The sequence below is a fragment of the Cimex lectularius genome, unplaced genomic scaffold (assembly GCF_000648675.2).
Source record: "Cimex lectularius strain Harlan isolate CLEC.00 unplaced genomic scaffold, Clec_2.1 scaffold251, whole genome shotgun sequence".
NCBI classification, from domain to species: domain Eukaryota; kingdom Metazoa; phylum Arthropoda; class Insecta; order Hemiptera; family Cimicidae; genus Cimex; species Cimex lectularius.
The window spans coordinates 1,220,841-1,234,123 of record NW_019394213.1 but is presented as its reverse complement, the minus strand read 5'-3'; the positions used below and the strand labels follow the sequence as shown (position 1 = coordinate 1,234,123).

The following is a 13,283-nucleotide window of genomic DNA, read 5'->3' as shown; positions in this document are numbered from 1 at the left end:
AAGAAAAAATAAAAATAATGAAGAGAGAAAAACGAAAATAAAATCACATGCAATAAAGATAAAAGAACAATTAAACAATACAATAATTGCAATGTGATGCCAAATATACCACAAAGTCGGTTCAAATTATAAATTTAAAATTTGTATAGTAATCAATTTTTTGAAATCATAATGAGAATTATATTTGTTAAAATTATTTTTATAAGACACATAACATATTATGATCAATTAACATTTAATGTAAAGATTAGTACGAGGTCAAGATAGCTCAAGTGGTAGAGCAGCGGCGTATGTAGCCGAAGATCATGGGTTCGAATCCCGCTCGTGACACTAACTTTTTTAGCTCAACTAAAAACCTTAATTAATTAAAACATGTTAATTGGTCAAGCGGACCACGAAAACTAGTGAGTTTAATAAGTTAAATGAAGCATATCTTCACTAAAGCTCTCCGTGGCCATTTTATTTGTCGCCGGGAATCAAATAGATTACACGACATTTGAAAAATTACAAAAAGGAGGGAAAATTGGAAAGGTCGGGTTGTGATGGGTAGTTAGTGACCGAGTGGATCGAGGTCACGATAGCTCAATTGGTAGAGCAGCGGCGTATCTAGCCGAAGATAGTGCGTTCGAATCCCGCTCGTGCCATTGACTTTTTTATCTCAACTAAAAACCTTAATTAATTGTAATATATTAATTGGTCAAGCGGACCTCAAAATTAGTGGTTATATTTATAGATTATTCAGAAATCGTGAGATGCGGTCTGGTGTGATGTAGGTTTCAGAAAAACATTTTCTTTATCGTGCCAACGTTTCGATCTTTATTGAGACCATCTTCAGGGCCTGGAATTTATAAATATTGTTTACATTTTACAAATACATGTAGGATGNAGAAAAACATTTTCTTTATCGTGCCAACGTTTCGATCTTTATTGAGATCATCTTCAGGGCCTGGGATTTACAAACATTGTTTAAATTTAACAAATACATGTAGGATGTGGAAAAAAGTGAATTTATACAATGCAAAATATAATTTTTTATCTTCAATCAAAGTATTTCTACTCACTCAAAGTGTTTGTTTTGTGGGTAATTGTGCCATTCTTGCGTGTCGTGTTGATGAATTGCTGTTTTATGTTTATAAAAATTTTACACACATCAAAAATATGCATACAATGTCCACTTTGGCCAAATTAAAAACAAACACATCAAAAAATTGAATAACTTAACCGACAAACAAATACCTGTTAACACAAACAAATGGTTTCTAAACCTAACAAAAACTAACATTCCTCCAGAAATCCAGAATTCCCTAACACTTGGTCCCAAACATTCCATTCCTTACGACAAAACAGATTTTCCAACATCTAAATTAATTACTGATATAAACATAAAACAGGAATATCTCACTGGCACTCTCAACACGACACACAAGAATGGCACAATTACACAGAAAACCAACACTTCGAGTGAGGAGAAATACTTTAATTGAAGATAAAAAAATATTTTTTGCATTGTATAAATTCAATTTTTTCCACATCCTACATGTATTTGTTAAATGTAAACAATGTTTATAAATCCCAGCCCCTGAAGATGATCTCAATAAAGATCGAAACGTGGCCACGAAAAAGAAAATGTTTTTCTGAAACCTACATCACACCTGACCGCATCTCACGATTTCTGAATAATTATCGATTAACGGTCACTAATCACCACACATTTATATTTAACCTAGAGTTTAATAAAACTCCTAAGTAATTAGTATTATTTGTAATTGTTATGGGAGAACAGTTACAGTTGAATGATTTAATACTGGTATGGAAATAAAATTTAAATTAATCTTTATGTAAGGTATTAGTTAAGATAAAAAGTCAGTGTCATGAGCGGGATTCGAACCCACGGCCTTCGGCTAAATACGCCGCTCCTTTACCACTTGAGCTATAGGTAGCTTGTTTTGATTAGATATAAACAAATAATCAATTATCCTTCCAGAAATATTCATGCACGTATCATCAGCATAACTAAAAACTTCCCGGATATTTTCTATTTTGGAAGATCATTTATATACAAAAGGAAAATCAGTGGACCTAAAACCGTACCTTGAGAGACGCCGGGCAATGGATTGCTATAGATTGTTCCAACTTTCGCTGTCTGAGTTCTACCCAATAAATGAGACCCAATAAATTTATTTGGAACCTCCGCAATTCCTATTAATTTTAGTTTTTTTAATAAAAATCGATGATAGACGTAGTCAAAAATTATGTAAATCATTCTGGAATTGCCGGTATAGGATTAACTCTCTGGACCAGTGTGTCATGACCATATAAACGTACATGCGTATGCAGATTTGAGTTTATATAAATTAATAAGGAAAAATATTTTCCATCCTTAAAATTCAGTAAAATTAGCATGGTGTTTTTCTTCTCATTTTTCACATCAACGATTAGGCTTGCAGCCTGATAGAGGGATGATTTTTCCATTTTTAAAATAATTTTTTCTAAAAATAGAAAAATTCTAATCAATTTGTGTGTTTTATTATTCAATTGAGCGATATGTTTGTCTGCTCACAAAAAGCCTTTTTCAGAGGCGTCGCCTTATAAATCAACAATAATATGTCCAAATTATGTTTTATGGCAGTTTTAAGACCATCCCTAACCATCTAGAACCTAATGAAACGACCGCAAACGAGCCATAATTCATTAATACAGGAACGACGGCAATTTAACGTCGTTAAGGAAAGGCAGGTAGTTTAATAAGCAGCGGGATGTCTTCGGAAGAAAAACGCGGCCTGCGCGTTCATTTATCCAGCCGATTTTCAAAACAATGACTGTCATTACTGATGGCCTTGCATGGCCTTTGAACATTATATAAAGGAGTCGGTACATTTGGCCCGAGACACTTCAAATGAGGACATATGTTAAAGCATAGAGTCGATCCTTCTCAACAGTGTTCTGTGCTTTGGAACGGAGACGTTATTTCAATTTTTCAAATAACCAAGCGTAAGTATGACAAGTCTGTATAAAAGCGGTTATTTCATTATAAAAATTCTTTTTTACTTTACTTTAAAACCAATATTATAAATGTGTAATTATTGTTGAATTGTTAACTCTTTCAATATTAAATCTCTACGTTAACTCTTCGGCTAATAACATAAAGTACAAATACAGGGTGATTCGACACTCGAGCAACAAAGTTCGTCAAGTACTTCTACACCTCAAATGCAACAAATAAAGTTCATCAGAACCATGATCGGATTCTCAAAATTTTGCAGATATTCAATATTTTATGGTTTTTTTAACTATCGACGGTTTTCATCATAAACTTACTCGCAGCTCTGAACTATTCAGTTTTTGGGAAAATCCACAAAATGGATTAAAAAAAGGGTTAAATTTCCTTTAATAAAGCATCCTATAAGAACTTTCAAGTTTAGTTTTTGTAAAAAGAAGCACTAAATCTTTAAAACAACTGTTAAATTTAAAATGTGAAACGAACTAAATTTACACTTTCATTGGAACAATTCACGTTAGATCTTGCTAAATTTCATAACAACTTCTTGCTTTCATAAGCTGCCTATATGTATACCATTTTCGATAATTAGATCGAGAGAAAATGCAGACATTTTATGCTAAATGGGAAAAAAGTAGTGGCAGTGTGAAAAGTGACGAATGGGTTAATTTAATAATTAAACTTTTCCCTGGGCAAAATTTATTTCCCAACTTTAATTTAATAAAGAAAAAGTCAACTCAATTTGGTTGTTCACTATGTTTGATGACCATGGTGACGAATTCTTGTACGTGTGTTCATATTTGGGGGGGGGTATCGTGAAAAAAGGGCCAGAGGCGACGGTGGGAATCGAACCCACGACCGCGGCGTCTATGAGCCGAGAGTCTCTCGCGCTAACCACTCGGCTACCGCGTTTTTGTTGCATTTGAGGCGTAGAATCCCCCTGTTTGAAAGTGCAATAAAGTACATCTTTCAAAGCAAAAATAATAAAACACATTTATTTGAGTTTAAAAATTTCTAATAAGATAAAACTGATATTGAAATAATCATAAATAACCAGCGTAATTTAAACACGTATTATAGTCAATTAAAGCACAACATATTGTTTCAAATTTATAATAAATTTCTACAGGCATTAACCAAATATGACAACTACGGCCAATCGACGATTCCTCTAACAAAAAATTGTATTTCAGTCTAAAATGCATTTTACGTTGCAAGTTGTCTCTGATGAATTAGATTTACATTTTTTAAATCAATTAACGACGAGGGTCTCCATACTGAATACATAATCATATTTTAAATGTGAGTAAAATTCCAACATGTATTTTTCTGCTTGAAATTACATTTGGACAGAAAGCACACATATTAAAAACTGAAGATGACAAAAGGCGACTGACACACCATACGTATGATTAGTGAAGACCAAATTTATTTTTTAGGTTGAAAATAAAATTTTACGATGTGGTGTTTAGTGACCTTTAGTTAATGTTTATTCGGAGATCGTGAGATGCGTTCCGGTGTGACGTAGGTTTTAGAAAAAAACATTTTCTTTACCGTGCCAACGTTTCGATCTTTATTGAGATCATCTTCAGGGCTCAAAGTGTTTGTTTTCTGCGTTATTGTGTTATTCTTGTTTGTCGTGTTGAGAGTGCCCTCATGATCAAGAACGACACAATTACGCAGAAAACAAACACTTTGTGCCCTGAAGATGATCTCAATAAAGATCGAAACGTTGGCACGATAAAGAAAAAGTTTCTCTGAAACCTACATCACACCAGACCGCATCTCACGATTTCTGAATAATCATAGACTAACGGTCACTAATCACCACACACTGAATAGTGAATACACATGCACCCTTGATTCCCGAGCTGTCTGAAAATTAATTTCGAAATTTTTTAAAGAGTTTACATTTCTGATTGCCTGAATTTTGTATATTATAAAAAGAAACCTCTGGGCCTGGGATACAAAAAAAGAGCTTAACACATACATCCATACGATGGCAACAACTGCTCAAACTGGCTCTTAGGACAAAATGAAATACAGTATGACGCAGAGAAACCCCACACATAATACGAAAAAGGATAATATTAAATGATATTGTTTCAAAAATGTCTGACTAAATAGAAGTAAAAGAAAATTTTACTATCTTCTAAATAAAAATATAAAAAAAGAGATATTTAGAAAAATAGAACATAGGGTAGGGGCAGAAGTCAAAAAGCACAAACCCTGAAGATGATCTCTATAAAGATCGAAAAGTTGGCACGATAAAGAAAATGTTTTCTAAAACCTACGTCACACCAGACCGTACCTCACGAGCTTCAAATAATAAGTAAAAATAGTTTAGGACGTTTTGACGTGATAAAATGTCATTTCAACATGACGTTTTGTCCATCAATGTAGTATTTTCTAACAAAAACAGGTTTATCCAATATTTAAAACTCATATCAAATTTAGACTGGGTTTTTAACGAAAATTTAAGTTCATCTATTGACTTATTTTATGTTTAGACATAATCCTACTAGTAACGATGTAGAATTACATTTATTTGTTAACGAAGTAATAAATAAATTACCATTTTGTCAAAACTGAATTCAGACTCACTTTTGGATGATTAACATGAATTAGTTAATTAAAACGTGTTTTATTTGGTATGTCAGCTATAATATAGATGCAACTCATCTTGACACTTTTACGCACACATGAAAAAATTATATTAATTATTTAATGCAAAAGTAGGTTTATGAGTGTTTTATATAGCAAAAAAGATTGATTCCACATGTTTTTTATTTACAAACGTGCATTTACTTTGATTATTTAACGAAACAAGTTTTGATATAAATTTTTCATTACAAAAAGAATGAACTAATGAAAGTAGAATTAAAAATTAGTTTCAAATGAAATTGGATACTTTAAATTCAATTTGAATACTTAAGGTGAAATACTAAATGTGTTTTAGATTAAACTTGAGCTTTTTCATATTAACTTAATATAGTTTGCAATGATTTTATACTAAACGGTAGTACTGATTTAGTTTGTGGAATGTAACAGCTTACTAAGGATTTTTCTTTAACGTTGTTCTTACATGAAATTTATAGTAGAAGTTGTTTTATTTTTTAAAGTTAAACATATTAAATCGATTAGGTTTCGTGGTTCGATTGACTAAATAAATTGTTTTCAATTAATTAAACTGCTCAGCATCGGCGTATGTAGCCGAAAGCCGTGGGTTCGAATCCGGCTCGTGACACTGACCTTTTTATATCAACCAATACCTTACTTAAAGACTAATTAGTTAAACATATTTTATTGATACCCTCTCTTTTCCTCAGGGCATCGTAAGTACAAATACCTTATACATATAATATAACAACTAATAAAAATATATTAATTTAAATACATTGTAGCCTCGTTAGTATTCATACTACCCCATAGTAAGTAACTTATTCAATAGTAACTTCATTCTTCGAGATAACGGGGAATTCACTCTTATAAATTAAATCACACCCAAGAATTTTACAATGCCCCAGAATAATCAATATTCCTCTGGGACTTTCTAGTCATAAGTTAACTCGATATTCCTCTGGGCCAGAAATGAATAAACCCCCTTATACACGCTACTAATTACATTCACTATTTTTCGTGGTCCGCTTGACCAATTAATATCATTTAATTAATTAAGGACTTTAGTGAATGAAAAGAAAGTATACTTCACTAAGCTCTCCGTGGCCATTTCACTTGTCGCCGAGAATTAAATATATTACACGACATTTGAAAAATGGTAAAAAGGAGGGAAAATTCAAAAGGTGGGGTTGAGATGGGAAGTTAGTGCCCGAGGCGATCGAAGTCACGATAGTTCAGTGGGAGAGTAGCGGCGTATCTAGCCGAAGGTCGTGGGTTCGAATCCCACTCGTTACACTGACTTTTTTATCTCAACTTAAAACCTTAATTAATTAAAAACTACTAATTTCATTCACACTTCCCAAGAAACTTTGTAATCAACGGGGTAATAGAAGAGAAGCAAACTTAACTGCATATAAGCAATTTTTTTCACATCACTGAACAAACGTACGTGTCCATAATGAAAAAAAGTGTCACCATTAAAAGCTATAGTAAGGTGAAAGGTCAGAGTGTCAGAGGTGTAACGCCTGGCTCATTAAATACCCCCAAATTTCGCTTGTATCAAAAATCATAACTTCCTTCAACTAGGACTATTTTGCCTTAGGACTTTACGTATTTTGTCGAGATGTTGTGCATTAAGTTGAGAATCAATAGCCTCGCCATCTGGAACAAGCTCCGAGCTCAAAACAACCTCATAATTCCACAAAACGGTTATTAAATGGCTAGCTTCGCCCTAAGACAAATCACGAAGATGTAAACTTTGCGCCGTTGATATGCTTAAAAAGGAGAATAACACTGGCAAATCTTTCGCGTAAAAACAATCTATACTTACTCGAAAATTATCACAACTCACGGAATTGTTTTACTCACTACGTTTCATTTTTTAGGCTTTAATCTTTCCAAAAAATTTTTATGTAAGGTTTTGGTTAAAATGAACAAAATGGTGCTTCGAGCGGGATTCGAACCCACTAGTCGAAAGTCGTGGCACCCACTTTTTCATTTCAGCCAAACCTTACATAAAAAGATTAATTAATTGAAAGAAGTAATTTTGTCATTAGACCACTAAATAAAATGGACTTTGTAAAAGTTTTAACTTAACTGAACTGAATACTGTGAAGTAGAGACGATATCTATTTGTAAAATGTTTGAAACGAACTGAAAAATTGATGATTCACAAAGTTTAATGTAAGACAATTTTATGTTTTCTGACCTGCTAGGTTTATTTATTACACAAAGTTTATAGTCTAAACTTCAGTCTTCTACCCTATTTTTGGCTTCGAATAAAACCAATCGTCAAAGTTTATTTCTTTTCTGTAGAAAGCAATTTGGTCTTCACTGGTCTTAGAACGTGACGCTTGACAAATGTTTTTTTCAAGAAGAGCTATTAAGTGTTGAAACATTTAACACACGTTCGTTTCAGCTTATAAAATTAAATTGACTGGTGAAATTGCTACCGTTTTGGTAAATTTCGACAATTTGGTAATTGCTCTAATAAATATGTGTGTGGCGAATAAACAAGGATATTAAGTAAACAAAGATTTACGTGTGACATGGAGCTATTCAAACATTCATCAATTGGTCTCGTAATGAAGTATTTAAACGTGGCGTGGATTATGGATGGTAAGTTTTAAATAAATTCTTCAACTGAGAATTATCAACTTGAATAAAAAAATTCAGTATCGGACACACTCTATGCAAAAAAATTGGTGTTCCTCAAATGTCGACTTGACTTCTTCCCGTTTGCCGTCAGGTCTCACGACAGTGGAAGGCATCTTTATCTAAGGTATTAGTTCAAATGAAAAAGTTAGTGAGACGAGCGGGATTCGAACCCACGACGTTCCGCTCAATACGCCGCTGCTCTACCACTTGAGCTATCGAGACAGGGTTGTCGTCACGATAGCTCAAGTGGTAAAGCAGCGGCGTATTGAAGGTAGTGGGTTCGAATCCCGCTCGTCGCACTTACTTTTATATTTCAACCAATACCTTACATAAGGATTACTTAATTGAAAGAAGTTTCGTCAGTCGGAACACGATATATAATGGAGTGGAAGGAATCTTGTTTATTTAATTACTTAAAATATTAATGGTCTCAGAAGTAAAATTAATAAAACAGATTAAATAAAATACAACAATAGTAGAAAAACATAAGCTAAAAAAATTCTTATTTTTTTCTCATCACTAAAATGTGTCATTACAATTTATGATTCATAGGCACCCGTTGTGAGTGTTTTTCTCTTTTTTCAGGTTTAACATGCACCATTGGCCACGTTTTTTCTACCTTTCCGTATTATGCTTCCTGTCCGTTTCATCGATAGATTTACGTAATAACGATATCTTACTGTATTGATGTTTAAAAACTTGAATTTTTTTTTAAATTAATTTTTCAGCCGAATATCTGCACATATGCCACCGCAACCAACCCGACTTGGCAGGCTGTATAAAGCAGTCTGTCGAGGATCTGCGGCCCAATTTAATCCAAGGTAACTATAACTAACTAATCGAGAAAATAATATTTTAGAATTTTTTTATCCATCCATTACCCCAACGACTTTAGCAAATACCTTATACCAATTATTAAAATTTTGGATCAGATATTGAACTCTACATGTTTAAAGACGGAACTTGAGTAAGCTAAGGCTTTTAAAATTTAATGAATTAGGTAATACTATATTTATGTTAATATTCAGGTAATATTAATATAATATTAATATAATTATTATAATAATAATATNGGGGTGCGGGATATTATCCTGAAAACTGGAGGGAGTCGGTCGTGATACCCATTGCCAAGCCGGGTAAAGATCCTAGCCTCCCAGAAAATTACAGACCTATTTCTCTAACATCATGTCTCAGCAAGACATTGGAAGCCATAATTAACAAAAGGTTAAATTGGTTTATTGAGAAAAAAGGTCTGTACAGTCCATACCAGGCTGGGTTTAGAAAGCACTTTTGCTCTGAAGATCATGTAGCGCTCCTTGAAAGTGCTATTCAGAACACTTTCTTGGAGAGAGAGCATGCTTTAGCTGTCTTCTTCGACCTGGAAAAAGCATACGATACGACCTGGAGATTTGGTATTCTTAAGAAACTCTATGATTGGGGTTTAAGAGGGAACACAGCTAAATTTTTAAAAAGCTTCCTCGAAATGAGGAGATTCCGGGTGAGATTAGGTACCGCCTTATCTAGTACGTTCATTCAAGAAAACGGGATTCCTCAGGGTTCGGTTCTGAGTGTCACTTTATTTGCCATTGCGGTAAACGGTCTTGCTGATAATATAGATGATCGTATAGTCAGGCCTTTATATGTCGATGATCTTTGCTTTTACTTGTCTGGGAAAAATCTCCAAAACGTAGGAAGGACTTTACAAAACGCCATTGACACATTGTCACGAAAAGCAGACGATGTGGGTTTCAAATTCTTTTGCCCAAAACGGTATTTGTACACTTTTGTAGACTAAGAAAACATCATGAAACTCCTCGGCTTTTCCTTTCTGGCGTTGAAATAAAGGAAGTCGACGTTGTCAAATATTTTGGCGTTTCTTTCGATAAAGCCCTTCGATGGAAACCTCAAATAGCCCAATTGTCTAATTCAGGAAGGAAAATACTAGGACTGATGAGATTCCTCGCTAATTACAATTGGGGAGCGAATAGAGACATTCTTTTAAGAATATTCAGCGTGTACTTAGGAGCAAAGTTTCGATACGGAGCAGCAGGTTACTCTTTAGCGCGTATATCAACTTTAAAACCTCTAGATAGAATTTATTACCAAGGTATCAGGATTGCAACAGGGGCGTTTAGAACAAGCAATGATGCCGGTGTCCTTCCTCCGGAACTTTTCAGGGAGGAAGCAATTCATAGGTTTGTTGCTAGACTTTGGTCTAAGCCTTTCCATCTTCTATTTCCTTCAGTTTTCCGTAACACTCACCGAGATATATACTCTTCCCCAAGAACTTGGACGAGACCTTTGGGAATCCGCGGTACTGAAATGCTGAGATTAGGAGGGAATCCCTTTAGGTAATACTATCATCTAATAAATATAGACCTACATGATTAACTAATTAGATATATTTTTTCGAATCGTAAAATTAAGCATGAATTAATATGAAGCATGATTCCTTCGCTGAAGAAACTTTTTTTATAAGCTCATAAAATCTGGCGGCAAGTTATTTGGGAATAAATCTTTCAGATTTAGATTCTAGATATTGCTTAATAGACCAATATCGGTCGCGGTTATCAATAGGCCGACTCCTCATATCACCTCAACATATAGCCAAACATTTTTGTTTTTTTAAGGGAAACACTAATATTATTTTAAATTTTTCTTTACAAGGAATACCTGAACTCGGTGTGCCTCCGATTGAGCCGCTGATCATCGAAGAACCGATATCGACCAAAGGAAGCGGGTTGACCGTGACGACCAAGGACTTGAAGGCACACGGCGGAGGAAACTTTACAATCCTGAGCATGGCGTAAGTTACTATAACACATTTTAAACAAACAGCATAAAAAAAAACATTACATTTTACGTTTCAGGATCGACATCCCTTCCTACATATACAAATTCACCATAGCTTTCGACCATCTGAAAATCCTCGGCAATTACGTCGTCGACGGAAAAATCCTTATGATCCCCATAAAAGGCGACGGCGATATGATCTGTGATGTATGTAAGTGGACATTTGAAATTTAAAATTCTGAAATATTATATATTATTTAGTTAGTAATATCGGGAAAAATATGTTTGTGTGTTTTCTTTTCTTGAAAAAATCACACTCAGACATTTCCTCTCTCACTCTCTGTAACAGGTGCCCAGGTCTTTTCCCATACAGATAACTAAAGAAAATGAAGTACCAAAACATAATTTATTATATCACATTACCTATCTATTCTGATCAGGGAGAGTTATAGTAATTATAACCCCATTATATTTAGTGGTCTATTGACCAAATTACTTCTTTCAGTTAATTAATTTTTGTATGTAATGTTTTGGTCGAAGGGAAAAAGTTGTGTTTTGAGCGGGATTCGAACCCACGACGTTCGGCTCATACGCCGCTGCTCCATCCCGTGACACTAACTTTTTTATAAAGTCATGATAGCTCAACTGGTTAGAGCAGCGGCGTATTGAGCCGAAGGTCGTGGGTTCGCATCCTGCTCGAGACACTAAGTTTTCATTCAACCAAAACCTTACAAAAAAGATTAATTAATTGAAAGAGGTCATTTTAACCTTACTGACCTTCCAGTAAAAACTTCATCCACGACAATGGGTATATAAGTTATATACCTTATACGACTCAAAGGGACGGAACTACCAGCATACAGCTTACTTGAAAGACTAGTAGACAGTCGTTCTAAACTCTCCTTCCATAATAAAATATTAATTTACAGGTCAATATTTATGTAAAACTAGCTACATTGAATTAATGTGTTCCATCCATAACGACAAAAATTCTCTCCTGTAACTTCTTCGATCCCTTCCCAGTAAATCTTCGAACGACTCTGAAGAGGCAGAGAGCTGCTCACGGGATCTACCTCTGAGAGAGTTAAAGTGATTATAATCAATAAATGATTTAATAGTCTTAACATTGGAAAGCTTCTTCATTCAATTTATTATTATGATCTATACGGTCAATAGAACTTATGGCGTCTCATGCTGATTGTTGCTCAATAGAATAAAAGTTTCAGCTTAGAGTAGTAATTTTCAAGAAAATTCTTTATTTTTTACAAAATCAATTTTTTAGACAATGTCGAGGCATTTGTGACCATGCACGGAGAGCAAATAACTAAAGACGGCGTAAACCAGCTACACTTCAAAGCCATGGACGTCGACGTTAATGTTGCCAATGGGAAAATAGTCCTCAGCAATCTGTTCGGCGGAGAAAAACTTCTTGGTAATTTAAAACAAAAATAGCCAAATTCGCAAATTTTTATTAATTATGGTGATGAACTAGGTGACACGATCAACGCTGCGATAAACCTCAACTTCCAGTACTTCTTGAAGGAGCTGAAACCTATTATTTCGGAAAGCTTGTCCCTGTTCATTCTCAGGTCGGCGAACAAGATCTGCGACGGTCTGCCTTACGACGAAATTCTACCCAACTGAGCTTTAAAAAAATCGAAATGACAAAATTTATTTTCCTCCCATCGATAAGTACGGAATACACAAAATACAATTAGATTTTCTACATTTTTACAATGAAAATTTGGTATTGATATTTGTTTATATGACAATTAAAAATTTAAAATATTGGAATTTCATCAATATGTAATTAAATTGAAACATCAGCGAATTATAACAAAAAATTTCTTAAAACCCTATAAAGAATCATAATTCTTCATTAAGCTTTAGGAATTATTAAATTTACAATTACACTTAAATTATTAGAAATACAAGATTCAATACTTAAATTATAAAGAAAAATCAATCATCCAATTTTTGGATATCTGAAAATTGCATAAAATATCAGTAGACAAAATCAAGTTTATGTATTTTTTTCTTTTCTGTCTTTACATTTAACGATTTTAATCCAGCTTTTGTCTAATAGCCATCAATAAAACAAACTATAGTTTATCACTATACAAAAGCCCCAAAAACAGTTTAACAATTTATGTCTGTATTTTTCTGAAAATTATTGACAAAATAAAACATTGGCTTCAAGCTGTGGAAAATTTTC

At 33.8% G+C, this 13,283-nt stretch overlaps 1 protein-coding gene across 1 annotated transcript; it reads left to right on the top strand.

Annotated features, from left to right (window-relative positions):
- Positions 1–2,885: 2,885 nt before the first annotated feature.
- On the top strand, positions 2,886–13,283 carry LOC106664316 (protein takeout-like). The gene is made up of 7 exons (XM_014389935.1): positions 2,886–2,991; positions 8,861–8,937; positions 9,004–9,096; positions 10,943–11,081; positions 11,146–11,279; positions 12,351–12,500; positions 12,561–13,283. The coding sequence occupies exons 2-7, from the start codon at positions 8,868–8,870 to the stop codon at positions 12,710–12,712; spliced, it is 738 nt and encodes a 245-aa protein (XP_014245421.1). The 5' UTR covers positions 2,886–2,991; positions 8,861–8,867; the 3' UTR covers positions 12,713–13,283.

Excerpts from the sequence above, each read along its gene's own strand:
- LOC106664316 (XM_014389935.1), top strand. The coding sequence starts at position 8,868 with ATGCACCATTGGCCACGTTTTTTCTACCTTTCCGTATTATGCTTCCTG. Across the intron at positions 9,097-10,942 it reads GCGGCCCAATTTAATCCAAG|GAATACCTGAACTCGGTGTG; the intron begins GTAACTATAACT and ends TTTCTTTACAAG. Across the intron at positions 11,082-11,145 it reads TTTACAATCCTGAGCATGGC|GATCGACATCCCTTCCTACA; the intron begins GTAAGTTACTAT and ends TTTACGTTTCAG.